The 16,627-nt window shown below is 37.4% G+C and overlaps 1 protein-coding gene across 29 annotated transcripts in view; it reads right to left on the bottom strand.

Annotated features, from left to right (window-relative positions):
* Positions 1-16,627, bottom strand: part of PLEKHA5 (pleckstrin homology domain containing A5) — a 236,855-nt gene that overhangs the window by 207,951 nt on the left and 12,277 nt on the right. Inside the window, exon 1 of one of the 29 annotated variants that reach the window (XM_082351884.1) lies at positions 3,724-9,122. The exons of 27 other annotated variants lie outside the window; for them this stretch is intronic. Coding sequence is in view for 1 of the 2 variants with exons in the window: in XM_082351897.1 (XP_082208023.1) it covers positions 16,024-16,036 (13 nt within the window). In the remaining variant the exon portion in view is untranslated. Of the gene's footprint in view, positions 1-3,723; positions 9,123-9,189; positions 16,037-16,627 lie in introns of those variants that run through there. One more of the 29 variants, XM_082351897.1, reaches the window with a different exon arrangement.

The raw sequence follows: 16,627 nt of genomic DNA, 5'->3' as shown, positions 1-16,627 counted from the left end.
TGCCATCAAGCATAAGACACTCCCTTTATACAGGACACCTGACTGTAAGAAAATACACTAATTTTCAACCTAATTTTATGGAATTTTTGTTTTTTCAGTTTCATTATAAACTTGACCCTAGGTTTATAGCAATAGTCATATTTGTTGAAATATGGAAGTATGGAAGTTTTTTTTAAAGCCGGTCATAATATATATGATATTGGTTACATAAGATGATGAATAAATTCCATAGTTGGGTATCACAAATCTTCGACTGCCTCTTTTTTGATCTGGTGAATTTTAATAATCTGATCATCTATTACTTATACTGTAAATGGAAGTTTTACCATAAAACTCAACTGCTAAAAGATCTTTTTGGGTAGGTTACAGCCCCACAACTGCCAACCCATCCCAAGTTTGAATTCCAACTCTGCCAGTTCTTTAAGGTTTGAGGTCCTCATTTTAAGGTTTTTGAATATATAAATGCTCAAAAACCGGTGGATAGGTCCGTAAAATGTATGCAGTAAATGACGTAAGGCAGATAAAACACTCAGCAGAGTACCTGGACGTAGTAAGTGTTCCATAAACAGCAGATATTACATAAAACAAATAGACAAAAACTTAAAATACAAGTAAAAGTGAAAGTTGTCTCTGATTCAAATAACTGTTTTCTCAAAATTTGAAAAAACAAAAAGCAAACCAAAAAATCCTCTCCCATTATTATCATGCAATGTGTTATCCCTAGCATCTGGCACCATACCTAGCAAACAGTAGGTATTAGACAAATATTGTTACATTACTAAATAATAACTATCAAAATCTATTATGAAATTCTGAGAATTTCTAGTTTGGAGACCTTGCCTATTTCACCTCTGCATCCCAGGGCCTGGCAGATTATGTAACATATTCAGTTAATTTCATCTTTTCTCATGCAATTAAAAATTAATTTGAATTCGTAAAACTTCTGACTTGTAATTTAACTCAATGTAAGGGGTTTTGTGTTTGGACTACAACATAAGTAAGGGTAAGGGCCAAGTCTGTCTGGTTAATTATTCCCAATAGATGCTCAATGTTTGACAGAAATTAGGGGCTCAAATATTTAAATAAATGCATGAATTTTCACGTTCTGTAAAACAGGGGAACAGAACCATAATTCCTAACCAGAGGTCAGACCAAACAAATGTGTGAGAAGGCTATAATGAAAATATTACTGCTGGAAGTTCTGTTTTAAGAAAAAGTCTTAGACTATGTCAATTATTTATCAATAAAGCTAGAAAAAAGAAAAAGTCTTAGAAGCTGATCACCTTAAGGAATTAACAGCAGTGTTATCATTTTACATCCAAGAAGCATTTACTCTAAATGGCATACTGGATTTTTGGGTGCCTTCTTACCAAGACCGAAACATAAGAATTCAGTGTCATATATATAGTTTCACCAATAACACATGGTTTTTACCTGAGAAACTCCATACAACCAACTTTCTAAAGTAAAGAGTCAACTTTCCACACTGCTCTATAAAAATCTCCAATTACCTCCTGTTCTGTCTCACAGAAGTTGTAATGACTGGCTTGGCTCCATTCCCTAAAGGAAAGAAAACAAAGCAAGGAAACGCTCCTATCTAACCTTTTGATCCCTCTGCCAATTAGAGAACATGCTCCCAGGGAGGTCCCTGCAATACTAACCTTGAGAGACAATAACTGATACAGGAAACCTCAAAAAGCAAGATTCTAAAATGGAAAGTACTTCCTAATACAAATAATCCTCTCAAAAAGCAAACAAAAGTACTAATTATAAAAATTACCTTCTCTGTACACCTGGGTCTGCCTATATCAACTATTACAGAGAGAAGGACGGTTCATTCAATGTACACTTTTCAGGAATGTCTCTGAAGACAAAGAAGATCTTCAATCAGAGATGAGTTAGCTTCAGAGAGCCATGTGAGTTGTTTCAGGGCGTATTAGGATATTTGGGTCAGTAGGTGTTATCACACTCAGTGCCACAGAAGCCAGAAACTGTCACTATTTTTCCCCATGTGTTTGATTTATTATGAGGATTAGGAGAAGTAATTCTATCTCTGATAGAATCTTGTCGCCTAAGTGCATGAACCCTTTGCAATCTTGTGTGCAGAGCACTAACAAATTTTAAAGATTAATGATATTGTATGCCCAAGACTATGATTCACTCTTTTAAACTGTTATCTTCTTTTGCGGAAGAACACATATTCCACTTGACTCTAAGTAGTTTACATTTGAAGTCCTGATATGGGGGATTCCAAAGCTTATTAAAAAATCTTACAGATCCCCAAACTGCAGTAATCAGGTAGATGTCTGACTAAAGACTAACAGAACAGTACACAAATGGGACCTGAAAAAAAACTAAGGTTTAAGGACTTAATAAGAAAGAATCTTGCTTTCTTCCATTCCTGGCAGGGGCTCTCTTACTAGATGGGGTTGGGTTCATTATTCAGGAGCATCTAATAAAAAGCATTTGTATTTAATCTCATGATCAAAACAAGTTTAGAACTGTCTGGACTTCCATCTTACCAGGTAAAAAGTTGATAATATAAAAACACACCAGTTATTTTACACAGAGCTTCTGAGATCTTCCCAGTATGTGAAAACGAGCTTTCAGATAAGTACCAAGAGCTCCTATGCACACCTTTAAAATAATCTGTTTAAAGACAGGCAACTCTGTCCACTTGCATACTTCCAGTAGTATTCCTTCCTGCTTTTCTGACTGTTCCTTTACTGCTTCTCCCCCCTTCACTTCATTTTCCACTCTATGCTTCAGCCATGCTTGTATGAACCCAGAGGGTTAGCCCAATACTGACATACAAAGAAAGGGGTTTCTCACTCTTACCTCACATTGATTTAACATCAATATATAATGTTGGGGCATATGAACCCCTCAGGACAAAGCCTATCATTTCTCTGTGCCCACAAGGTACAGACCTTAGAACAGAAGTCACTTGATATTGCCTGGTGTCCTGATAAAAAATGACATTTTATTTTAAATCACTGAAAGCCAGTATAAATATCAGACTATTAACAGTAGACTCTAGTGTTTAAGTCTAAAAAACACACCAAACACCCTGTTTCCATCAATAAGTACAAACAAAAAAAAGTGAAAAGCATTTAACCAACATTTAACTCCTCCCACTAAACAAAGATCAGTACTCTTCTTTAGAATAACTTCTTCCAAAATTATGAAGGGATTTTATCAGGCTTTTCCTCTAATAACTTCTTACTGAACTTGTGGTACATACTGAAATCTATCTTTCTTGTAAAGTCAACTACTGAGGGGAAAATTTGTTATCTACTACTAAGTATTTTGGGTCTAATGTAAAAGACAATATATGTATTACCCTTTTAAACACCCCGCTCCAAAAAAAAAAAGGCAAAAGAAGAAAGTATAAAAGAGGAAAGCACAAAATAAGAAGGCAGAAATAATTTTAAATATACCAGTAATCGCAACAAATATAAACTAAATTTCCAGATTAAAAAAATTTTGTTAAAGCTGGTATGATATATTAAAATCAGACAAATAGGCAAGACCATAAGTATAAATGGAGGTAGAGGTCAACTCCCCAGGATAAAATGTTGACTTCATTCTGATGACACAGTCTACACTTAACAAAACATAACAATTCTACACTTAAATGCATCCTGATAATGTAATTTCAAAACTTAAAAAACAAAACAAAACAGAACTTCACAGAGAAACAGTTGAAAATTATTAATATACCTTTCTCAGCAACTGATTCCAATCTCACGCAAACTTTTCCAGGACACAAAAAGTGGAATACCTTCCAACTCATTTTTTGAGGCTAGAACAACCTTGATTTCAAAGCCAGACGATGACAGTACAGAGAGGGAATTTACAAGGCAACTTCACTTATTATCGCAAATGGCAAAGTCCTAAACAAAATATCAACAGGCCCAATGAAGCAATGTGTAAAAGAGAAGGTACATCATGACCAAGTTGGGTTTACTCCAAGAATGAAAGGTTGGCTTACCATTAACAAGTGTATTAAACACAATTCACAGTAATTTGCTGAGTTAGAAAATTTTAAAAAATTCATCTAAATGGATGCAGAAAAACTATTTGATAAAATTTAACACTCACTCCTAATAAAAGTTCTTACCAAACTAGGAATAGCAGAGATTTTTCTTAACCTAGAAAGAATACCCTCCAAAAATCTTCATTAAATATCATTCTTAATGGTAAAATTAGAAGCAGTTATTTTTAAGTCAGAGCTGTAGTTGCTTCTATTAATACTTATCATTGCACTGGAGGTACTAACCAGAAACATAAAGAAATACAAAGGGTAGAATGGAAAAAGATAAAAGGACTGGAAAGAAAAAAAAAAATCTGCCATGACTTACAGAAGATTGATAAACAATTATATATTCATCAAAAGATCCCTTAAAAAAAGTGAAGGCAGGGCTTCCCTTGTGGCACAGTGGTTAAGAATCCGCCTGCCAATGCAGGGGACACGGGTTCGAGCCCTGGTCAGGCAAGATCCCACATGCCGCGGAGCAACTAAGCCCGTGAGCCACAACTACTGAGCCTGCACTCTAGAGCCTGCGAGCCACAACTACTGAGCCCACACGCCACAACTACCGAAGCCCGTGCACCTAGAGCTCGTGCTCTGCAAAGAGAAGTTATGGCAATGAGAAGCCCACGCACCGCAATGAAGAGTAGCTCCCGCTTGCCGCAACTAGAGAAAGCCTGCACGCAGTGACAAAGACCCAACACAGCCAAAAATAAATAAATAAAATAAATAAATTTATCAAAAAAAAAAAGTGAAGGCAACAAAACACTAATTGGAAAAGATACATGCACCCCAATGTTCACAGCAGCAATAGCAGCATTATTTACAACTGCCAAGATATGAAAGCAACCTAAGTGTCCATCAACAGGTGAATGGATAAAGATGTGATTTTATATACATACACACACACACGCACACCCACACATGCACACCCACACATACTCAATGGAATACAACTCAGCCATAAAAAAAGAATGAAATTCTGTCATTTACAACAACATGGATGGACTTGGAGGGTATTATGCTAAGTGAAATAAGTCAGACAGAAGGACAAGTACTGTATGATATGACTTATATGTGGAATCTAAAAAATAAAACAAACTAGTGAATATAACAAAAAAGAAACAGATTCAGAGATAGAGAAAAAACTAGTAGTTACCAGTGGCGAGAGGAAAGGGGAGAGGGGCAAGATACGTGTAGATTAAGAGATATAAACTATTATGTATAAAAATAAGCTACAAGGATATACTGTACAACACAGGGGATATAGCCAATATTTTATAATAATTATAAAGGGACTATAACCTTTAAAAAAAGTGAAGGCAAGATACAAACCCAAAGAGTAGATTTGCAAAAGATTACTATCTATGTTTAATAAAGAAAAAAAATTCCTCAAAATCCAAAGAAAAAAGACACAAAGAAAAGTAGACAAAAGATATAAGCACATTTCACAGAGGAAGAAACATATATAATGAACCTAATAAAAGATGCTTAATTTCATTAACCTGGGAAATTCAAAGTAAAAGCCACAATTAGGAAACATTTGACAACCACCAGACTGGCCAAAATGTAAAAGTTGGACAATATGAAGTACTAACAAAGATATGAAGCAATAAGAACTCATATAGTGCTGGAGGGAGTACAACAGTACAACCACTTTGGAAAATAATTTAGATTTATTCAATGAAGTCGAAATGCACCTTACCACCTCGATTATACTCCTAGTTATATGTTTGAGAGAAACTTGCAAACGTGCATGAGGAGACATATGATAATGCTCACATAAAGCCATAGAGAAAAAGAGCAAACACATGTCCACCAATGGGTAATGTTTATACTGTAGTATAATCAGACACTGAACACAGTCATAAAAATGAACCACATCAATTTGGGATGAATCTCACAAATAATTATGTTTAACAAAATAAGCAAATCACATACAGAACGTCTTCACTTTTATGAAGTTACAAGAAGAAGCTGGGGAAATTAAACCATGCATTGTATATGGACTCAAACATATGTGGTTAAAATTTAAAGAAAACCATTGGAATGTTATAAACACTCAGGATGGTGGTTGCCCATGGGGGCAAGGGGTAGGGGGAACGACAGAGAAATGGCATCAAGGAGGGGCAAGAGGGGGCTCCAAAGGTCTGAGACATGTTCTCTTTTTAAAGCTGAGTATCTGGTGCAGTGATCATCGTATTTTTCTTTATGTCCGACAAATGTTATACTCATTTGGTATGTATCAAATTTTTCATAATGAAATAAAACACATACTCAAAAAAAAAGTTTAAAAAAGTACTTAGCATCAGACACAAGTAGTAGTAAAATAAACATTTGTTTATTGTCTAAACCCACAGAGTTTAGACAATTTGTTGCTATGTAAAATAAACTCACCTGTATTGCACAAGCAGACAATTTAAATTCTGTAGATTATTTTAACCTGCCTTGCTCATTTCAATGGAACAAGTCTGACCAAAGGGTTAAAAGGCAAGAAACTAATTTCTATTAATTATTCTTTATGTTACAGAGTCCCTATTTATGAGCTTATAGTCAAAAGTTTTTCCTAAAATTATTGCCAGGTGGTTCTGGGACTTTGTAAAATCTTCCACTGCTGTCATTCCTACTTTGTTGCCTATTAGGCAACTTTGTGTTTTAAAGATTATGAAATTCTGCCCCAGTTCACCACACAGTTTGGACTTTCAAAATGACTAACAGCAAAAAGAAGAGATTAAATATTTACATTTAAAATATCTACTTTGATTAATACCTATGTAAAAAATTTTGACCAAAAAATAGATTAAAATACTAATCTGAAAATCCTAATCCTTGGATTTTAGATGATAAATAGCGCTACACAAATTGATTAAATCATTGTCCTTCAGTATTTCCATATATCAGTTTCACATTTTTTAATAGTTTACATTTAGAAAATGCCATTTCTAATTTAAAAAGATACTTAAAATATTCTGAAAAACCTACAATGAAAATACTGAAGCAATAAATGAGAACACATTTGTTTAGAACTCATGTAAACTCCCATGAGTTCCACCTAAAATCCCTCCACACAGGCAGAGCCCAGAACTTCCAGGCTGACCACTACCCTTGGCCAAATGAGTCACGGCCTCTTGTCTGGTTAGTCCCAGGGTCACTTTTCTCTAAGATTCTACTGAAACTAAATCCATCGAGCCTCTCAACGCCCAAGTTAATACCATCTCCAGTCCCCTTCCCAATCCATCCCTTGACCCAGCATTTGCTGGGTCTGTCCAGGCTTTGCTCGGTCTGTCCCTGATTTAGCCTCCACCCCGCCTCTGTCTTGTAAAGAAACTTCCTGCGGAAGCGGTGCTCCGTTGTTAGCAAACCTCTCCTCAAAGCATCACCCCCAATATCCTGGCTGTTAAGGACTTTCCCCTAAGGACACCAGCTGTCCTGCTGCACCCTCTCAAACAACAGCTGTTAATTCCCCCCTCCTCAAGGTCCTTCAACCACTTGAGCCATTCATTTCCTTAATCCCAGGACCCCATCATGCCCATAACCTGGCACATAATCTGAAATCACCAGCACATCAGCGATCATATTGCATCCACACGACCCCCAACCTCCAGCAGGCATGTCTAACTACTCTCCCTCTCTGGGGTCTCTGGTCTTGGGAGAATCTCTGTTCTAGTTCATCAGATTCCTTCTTGCTCCACTTCCTTCCTTCCCAGCCTGAAATCCAACAGTCTAACATTTCAACAAATCTATCATACTCTAAACTCTCCTGCTCATCTGTCTTTCATCACATTCATCTGGAAAAACCCTTGGTGGCTCCAACTATTCATTTTCTCTGAGCTCCCACTGCCCACGACCCTCCCTAAAGGTTCCATAAACACTTAATGAGTGTCTACAATGTACCAGAGACATAGCACATAACACGCTGTGTTTTAATGAGCTGCGGACTTGTTTAATCACAAAATTTTTATTATAAATATTCAACAAATCTCTATTGAGCATCTCCTAAGCAGAGGAAGGCACTCTTCTAAGCTCTGGGAACTCAGTAGTGAACAGGTCAGAGGAGGTCCCTGCTCTTGGGAAGCTTACATCTCAGTAAGGGAAGACAAATAACCAAAAAGTATATGAACAAGAATTTGAGCCAGTGCTAAGTACCAGGAGGAAAATAAAACATGGGAGGTAATATGACAGCAAGTGCCTGGTCAATGGGTTCTGGGTATGGTAGGACAGGGGAGGTTATCTACTTGAGAGCTTTCTTAAATACACTGAAACCTACAATATCTTCTCCACACCCCACAACTGAGGCACTAGGCCCCATTCTGAACCTTAAAATGACAAAGCCCAGGGAGACTACCAAACCAACTAAACACATCATGAAAGGGGGAAAAAAAAAATAACCCTGCTCTACAGGAGTTAGGAACTAACTGATTTAATAAAGAAGAGACTTATACACACAGGTCCACTTAATTTTCTGCGTAGCTGAAGTACATGATCAGCAGAGTGACCAGGGTCAAGTGCAATCCCCTATTTGAGACAGAGGAACCATGAACTTCAAATGGGTTCAGTAAATTTAGGGGCACATGTTCTATACAGATTACAAAAAGGTTCCAACTCTCCACCTCTCCCTATATCCACAAGCTTTGTTTTTCTTGTTTGTTTGTTTGTTAACTTTTTAATTAAAGTATAGTTGATTTACAATGTGTTAATTACTGCTGTACAGCAAAGTGACTCAGTTATACATATATATATATATTCTTTTTCATATTCTTTTCCATTATAGTTTATCACAGGATATTGAATATAGTTTCCTGTGCTATACAGTAGGACCTTGTTGTTTATCCATTCTATATATACCAGTTTGCATCTGCTAATCCCAAACTCCCACTCCATCCCTCTCCCCCCACAACCCCTCCACCTCTGGGCAACCACTAGTCTATTCCCTATGTCCGTGGTTCTGTTTCTGTTTCATAGATAGGTTCACTTGTGTCATATTTTAGATTCCACATATAAGTGATATCATATGGCATTTATCTTTCTCTTTCTGACTTACTTAGTATGATCATCTCTAGTTGCATCCATGTTGCTGCAAATGGCATTACTTCATTCTTTCTTTATGGCTGAGTAGTCTATTGTATATATATACCACATCTTCATCTATTTGTCTGTCGATGGACATTTAGGTTGTTTCCATGTCTTGGCTATCGTGAATAGTGCTGCTACGAACATAGCTTGCATGTATTTTTGAATTATAGTTTTGTCTGGATATATGCCCAGGAGTGGGATTGCTGGATCATATGGTAGTTCTACTTTTAGTTTTCTGAGGAACCTCCACACTGTTTTCCACAGTGGCTGAACCAACTTACATTCCCACCAACAGTGTGGGAGGGTTCCCTTTTCTCCACACCCTCTCCAGCATCTGTTATTTGTAGACTTTTTAATGATGGCCATTCTGACAACATTTGCAATGTGATTTTCCAACTTCCCTCAAAAGATGGAGTCTATCTCTCCACTCCTTGAATTCGAGCTGGCCTTGAGACCTTCTTTGGTCAATCGAAAGTAGTGCATGAAGTGACGCTGCCCCAATTCTGAGCCCAGGCCTCAAGAGACCTGGAGCACTAAGGCTCACTTGCTTGGACACCTGCCTTCACCATAAGAGCAAGCCTGGGCAAGCCTACTGGGAATGAGACCATGCAAGAGAGCCCAGTTATTCCCACCATCTCAGAAAAGACCATCTTAGACCAGCCAAGATCAGCAGAGCCTCCTGCTTGACCCACAGCTGATCTCAGACAAGAATAAATGCAACAGAAACTAGAGGAATTGCCCAGCCAATCCAGGGACCTGTGCTCAGTAATATAGTGATTATTTTAAGCCTTGGAGTGTGGGGACGGTTTGTTATACAGCAGTAACTGACACAGCAAGATTAATCATATCTATTCAACTTGAATAATCTATTACATTTGTCCTGTAATGTTTTTGAGGAATTGAAGCCAAAAATTGTCAAATATTTTAATCTCAGGGTCTTCTGCAAGGAGGCTTTAATAGCAGGCTGGGTAGATACAGAAAGGATGTAGAACCCCATCAAAAGATTTTATTTCTCTTACCAATAATACTGCCTGTTTCCAATTCAGAGCTTCTTTTGCAGCTCCACTGAGAAAGGAACAGCAGCTGGACTGAAAATCATTCACATAAGAATAAAGGGGGTGGGGAGGGGGTGGGGGCCTGACTTGACATAGTAGAAATCTAGATTATTAGGTAAATGTTCAAAATGGACATGGAATTCCTCTGTGTAAGAAAAAAAAAAAAAAGTCCTTTTATCATTCTTTTCTGAAATACAGAAATTCCTCAGTGTGAACTATTTCTGAGAAACACATCTATTCTTCCAAACTTACAAAGGATTTTGTTTGTTTTTTGCACACTGTCTTCTACCCCTCCGAGAGTTTTAAATAAGTTTTTGAAAGTAGATATAATAAGTAAGCATGCCACCGCCCCTTCCCACTCATCTGGGTGAGCATAAAAGGTTTAGTGAGTTGAACTGGACTAGGCCTGTCCTGCTTTCTACCCCATGGGGTTGTTCTGAGAATCAAAGGAGAGGGAAGGAGGGGAGAGTATTCAGAAGGAATGTGACCTCGCCTGGCCCACTGCCCACAGCTCAGTCCCAGCCTACTCAGGCCACTACTGGTCATGGGCCGGCCTGGCCAGCCAACAGCACGGGCCTGACAGCGCCTGTTTTCCAGCACCGTTGCAGAGCCTGGGTGTCAATGCTAGTGAAATACTTCAAACCTATATATTTACACAGTTGCAATCCCAATTTTCTTATTCTTTTTTATTAATGATAAGGGGTTCAGTTCTTTTATTTCTCCTCCCGCCGTCCACTACCTTCTACAGACAATAATAATTTATTTTACAGTTAAATTCATTTATTTTTTTAAAAAATTATAAAACACATTTCTTAAAAACAGCATTATCCATGTTCAAAACTGCCTTTTCATCATCACTCCTGGGTATGCTGTGTAATACACCACCTTCCTCATAATTCAGTTCCACCACCTACATAAGAGACCCTACCGTTACAATGCCTTGAGTTCTTCACTATCTTGGAGAATATATTCATGTCAGGTCCTGCCTTTTCTCTGCAGCCCTGGACAATAGCTACTTTACTCTTTCAAGAAAGTCTTCCTTAGTGCCACTGGGTATTTCACAAATAAGCTGATTTCTAATTCCTAAATCACAGGGCTTTCTTAAATAGAAAACATTTTAAAAACCAAATATGTATATTATTAAATGTACATACACCATCAACAACAAAACTTATTGACCATCATGTGTAACAGTTTCTACCTTCAAGAGGTTTAAAATCTTCACACGATGAAGACTTAAAATACTTCTGAACCACGATTAGTAGGCCAGCCATTTTCAGCTGTTTTCCAGCATAAATGATCCTGAAGTATGTTGTCTTATACACCCAATGTTATGACCTTGCAAAATAAATACCCACGTATTTCATATGTACCCCATGTTTTACAGTTTTTCAAAGTTTATTCACATAGATTAACTCACATCATAAGCCTATAAAGCAGGCAAGACAAGGACTACCCTCTCCACTTTACACATGAAGAAACTGGTTCTTAGTGAGAGTAAGCAACTTTCTCCAAGTTGTATGGTTAATAAAGGTAACGGAGCCAAGGTCTGACCCTTGGCTACTTTCCACTTCACCAGAGTACTCAGTGGCCAGGGGCTTACAGATATGCACACTGTGGTCACAAAGCAGAGAGCATGCTCTTCTTGGCCAACCTAACTGGCCTGTAAAGGGCCTAAATCATATTTTGCTCACAACTCCTGATTTCCTAGGTGAATGCACACTAGACTCTACACTGGGCTGTGGACAGGTTAGCACCCCTATTTACACTTATTTTTAAAACACAATAAAACAAGGAAAAAATAAGCTTTACTAAGATGTAAGACACAGATTGACAACAATACACGTATATAATCTATAAATAAATAGACATATAATGAGAGTATATAACCAAAAACGTTTTACTTATCAGGGTGCACAGCAAAAATACCTTGGAGAGCTCTATTAAGCTAACTGGCTCAGATATCAAAAATACAAAAAAGTACATAATGACATAAATCATTAAGAAAAATAGCAATAGAAAAAATAGAGAAAATATATGGAAGAGGCAATCTGTAGAAGAGACTCAAATAGGCAACAAACAGAGGGAAAGGTGACAAGCATGGCCAAAACCAACAACGTGCAAATTCAAACAAGATACCATTTTTGTCCATTAGATTACTCAAAACTTAAGGCTGGTAACACCAAGTGCTGGCAAGGATACAGGAGACAATAATCCTATACACTGCATGATGCGAGGATAAGATGGTAAAGATTTTTTGGAAGTTGGCCTAACTGTAAACCACAAATAGTAAAACCACAAATTAATCTGAATGTGACTGTCGAAGGGCTTCAATAGTTGGACCAACTCCAATTCCAAAAGGAATTTAGGGGGTGAATGCCCTGTTTTCATTTGAGGCTTTCTGATTCATTATGTAGTTTTGCACAATGTGTCACTTTCTACCACTTTCCTTTTTTGTGTGTGTGACTTCATGAACTTAATGAAAAATACTGCTTTTCATTAACCTTATAATTATTCATTTTAATCATTTCAATATTTTCAGACCCTATTTATGGTGTTTAGCAGGATTTTACTACGTTTATCAAAGCTAAAATACGTATACAGCTTAACTCAGCAATTTCCACATCTATTTTACAAAAACATTTGCATATGACCACAGTTTATGTATAAGTATGTTCACGACAACATTTTTAGAAACTGAGAAAAAAAAAATGGAAAAACACTAAATGTCCAACTAAATAATTAATGTCCAACTAAATAATTAATGAATATTTTGTAGCTACTGAAAGAACGGTGTTGACTTCTAAGTACTAACACGAAAAGATCTAAAGTATTAAATAAAAAGGAAAAATCAAAGAATTGTACATATAGGACAAGCTCATTTTGGTAAAAATAAATGAATAAATGAATGTATGCATGTATAGGTATGCAAAGAAGGGGGAGGACGACAAACACCAAACTGCTGACATACACAGAACCTCCTCTGAGGGAGCAGAGTATGGGGTGAGAGGGAAAAGCATAAAAGAGACTCCGCACTACTGTATCAGGAGGAATAGTAACATTTTCCTGTAAGTCTCCCTCGGAATGCCCGTTAGGAACCAGGCTGGGGACCACTGGCATAGGCCATAGTGCCTACTCTTAAATATTGCCACTGATAACACTGGTTAAATCACACGAGTAAATCCAAGGGTCAAGTTCACAACTCAGTCAAGCTCTTAAAATCACACACTCACACATGCAAATACATATATATGTGAGATTATGTCTCCATCCATCTAGCCATCCACCCACCCATACCATGACCTTGGGCACCGTCGTAATCACTAGTATAGGTACTTGTTCCTCATCTATGAACCCTGCTACAGCTTTTTCACTCAGCAATGGGAAAGAGCAGTCCTGGTGTGAAATACGGGTATCTTGCAAACTAATCTAGCACAAGATGCCAATTATTGATATCTTACACTACCAGTTGTATTAATTGTCAGTACGAAACCAGGATGAGCAAAAGCTTAAGGCTCACTTTACTCAAGTACTCCAATGTTTTTAAAGTATTTGGGCTTACATGTAAGCTCTTGAATTGCCTTTCATGTTTACGTTTGTGGCTTTATGATATAAATTCAGATATTAAATTAAGGATGGTAAATACACCATTATACCAGCCTCCTCACCTAAGCCCTCGCAAACATCATTAACTTGTCACAATATGCTTTCCTACCGATCCAGAAGTTGATCTCCAAATTCTTCTAAACACAGTGCTCCAAAGCGCTATTGCTCATCAATTAGAGTTGCGATGCTAGTTGAAACTTATTTACTATTTCTGGTAATCCATTACATCAACAGCCTGCAATGAACCACATCTCCTCGTATTCACAGGCTTGTGTAGTTCTCTCCCACTTTTGATTTTGGCCTTGGTCATGTGACTTGCTTTGACCAACAGGACATGAGCAAGCATAATGCAAGCAGAGGTTTTATAAACGCTTGCACCCAGGGGCTTGTCTTCTTGGAATGTTCCCTCTTAGACGCCAGCTGCGCTGTTAGCAAGAAACTCTAGATAGCCTACTAAGTGATGAGAGGCCACAAGGAGAGAAGACACGGGATTTTCCAGCCAAGTTGCAGCTGAATGTATCCGCAGGAGGGCCCTCAGTTATATCACAGGAAATAGAACAGCCTAGCTGAGCCCAGTCAACCCAAAGAAAGGTGAGAAATTATAAATCATTGTTGTTTTAAGCCACTAAGTTTTGGGGTAGTTGGTTATGTAGCATCAGATAACTGAAAGACTAATCCCTGTTCCAAACTATCTGAATCACTAATGACAACCCACACAGATTCTCCATCAGTTACCTTCAAATTTCATCTGTCCAGAGTATTTATTGTAGGTATGGAGAAACAGGGGCACTTTTATAAACTTCATATACTAAGAGTAGAACATAACTTTGTATAAATCTCTTAGAAGGCAATTTGGCAAAATGTTAAGTAATGAACCTTTTAAAAAGCTCATACCCTATCCCAATAATTCCAAGTCTAGGAAACAGACATGCATGTGTTATATAAGGATTTTTCTCACAGCAAAATGTTGGAAACAACATAGCCATCTAAAAATAGAGGGATGATTAAACTATTATATATTCATAAGATAGAACATCAAAGTTATTAAAAAATCTTCCATTGAATAACTATATAATGACATAAGGACACACGATATAACTAATGAAAACAGCATTCGACACAGTATTAGCAATAAGACCCAAATCTTTAAAAATATTTTTGCATATATACTGAAATATTAATAGAAATTCTCTCTGCATATGAGACCAGGTGATTTTATTTTCTCCTTCTTTATACTCTTCAGTTTTTTCCAAATGTTCTGTAATAAAAATGCATTACTTCTATAATCAGAAAGAAACACTTAACATTATAAAACAGGTTGGAAAAAAGGACACACACTAAACACAGATTTGGAATCATTCTCTGACATTTCTTTACTAAATTTTTTTAAATGCCATCATTATTAGATGCATCTATATTCTGTGATAGATTAAATTTTTCAAAATAAAAGTAAAACAGATGAATTTTCAAACAGAGAAAAAAAATTGACACTAAGTTTAACAAATTACTTTCCCTCAACCATTGCTTTGTATACTATGAAAAATGAGCAAGGAGTAATTCCTTGGTTCTTCTTAAGACTGCCACACTGTTCTATTTTACTAAGTTTTAAATTTTAGGTTAAACCGCTTCATTGTAAATATTTAATAAAATGGGTATTATATGTACCTTCAACCAAGTTCAGCAAAAAGCTGATGGAATTCACTCAATATGAAGTCTAAAACTATTTTTCATCTCAGAGGCAAATTCTCTCTTTTGAAGACCATGTCTATTCCAAAGAAATAATATATGTAAAGAATCTTAGTCACTTGGAAGGGACGGGGGGACAAAAAGCATGTAGAACATCCATGGGAGGCATGTAGCAAGCAAGTTTGGGTAGCATTACTCAAGCACTGACACTGTGTGGGAATTATTCTCTGAAGTGGCCAGTGATTTCAGAAGAACCAGAGGGAATCCCTGGCCCACCATAGCAGGGTGGAGTTTTGATCACAGTGAGGCTGTACTGTCACTTGTACCAAATCGAAGTTGGTTTCCTCGATCCCCCTTGCTCAAGGCAGCCAGTATAGGATTGGTTTCTATTGCTTCTTCCTCAGAATTTAACTCTTCCTCTTCATTCTCCAGGGTCCAGGCCTGAACCACCCTGCATGTATCTTCAACTACTTCCTCTTCAATGGAAGGCAGAAGGCATCCTTGAAAATCATTGATAATATCACTTCTTAGGAAGTCTGCAGATGCTCAGGTTCATGGCCTTCCTGGCCTTTAGCACTGTGCACTGTATACAAGGGAGAAGCAGGAGATCTCTGATCATGCAGCCTTTCACACCCTGACTTCCTACGTGACCGGGCCTTCCCCCCTAATCACACAGTTTCTTGGAAGGCTGGCTGATAATAATCTTGGCTTCAGCCAAGGACAGAAAATTACTGAAGACCAGAGGGCCAGCCTTCACTCCAGCAATGGGCATGTAATACAAGGTGGTCAAAGTCCTTGTCTAAGATTTTTTTTATTGAGGAATAGAGAAGAAACCTTATCTCTTGGGTTAAAAAGCTAAAAGGGTGTAATTTGGGGCCGTTGGCAAACATTTTTCTGGTTAAGTGGAGAAAAGCTTTCTAAAGTGAAAAAAGGTGAGTGAGGAAGGGTCTTGAAGGATTCACTTGTGTCACTCCTGGAACTAATGTGGGAAAAGAGTTTGCTTTTGCTTATAATAGTTGACTTTGGGGCATTGACATTTACAAGAATATGAATCCTGACTTGATGACAAATGAGAAGCAGAAAAATGTCCTGGGACGTTCAGATTTGGGCAATGACTTGTTTTTCGTACAATCTGTAATAGGTCTTCATTTCAAACATCTCATTGCCTATTATG

The sequence above is a fragment of the Balaenoptera borealis genome (genome assembly GCF_965194805.1).
Source record: "Balaenoptera borealis genome assembly, chromosome: 13".
Taxonomy (NCBI): domain Eukaryota; kingdom Metazoa; phylum Chordata; class Mammalia; order Artiodactyla; family Balaenopteridae; genus Balaenoptera; species Balaenoptera borealis.
Note: the sequence above shows the minus strand (reverse complement) of the source record. Positions and strands in the feature narration are given on the sequence as shown.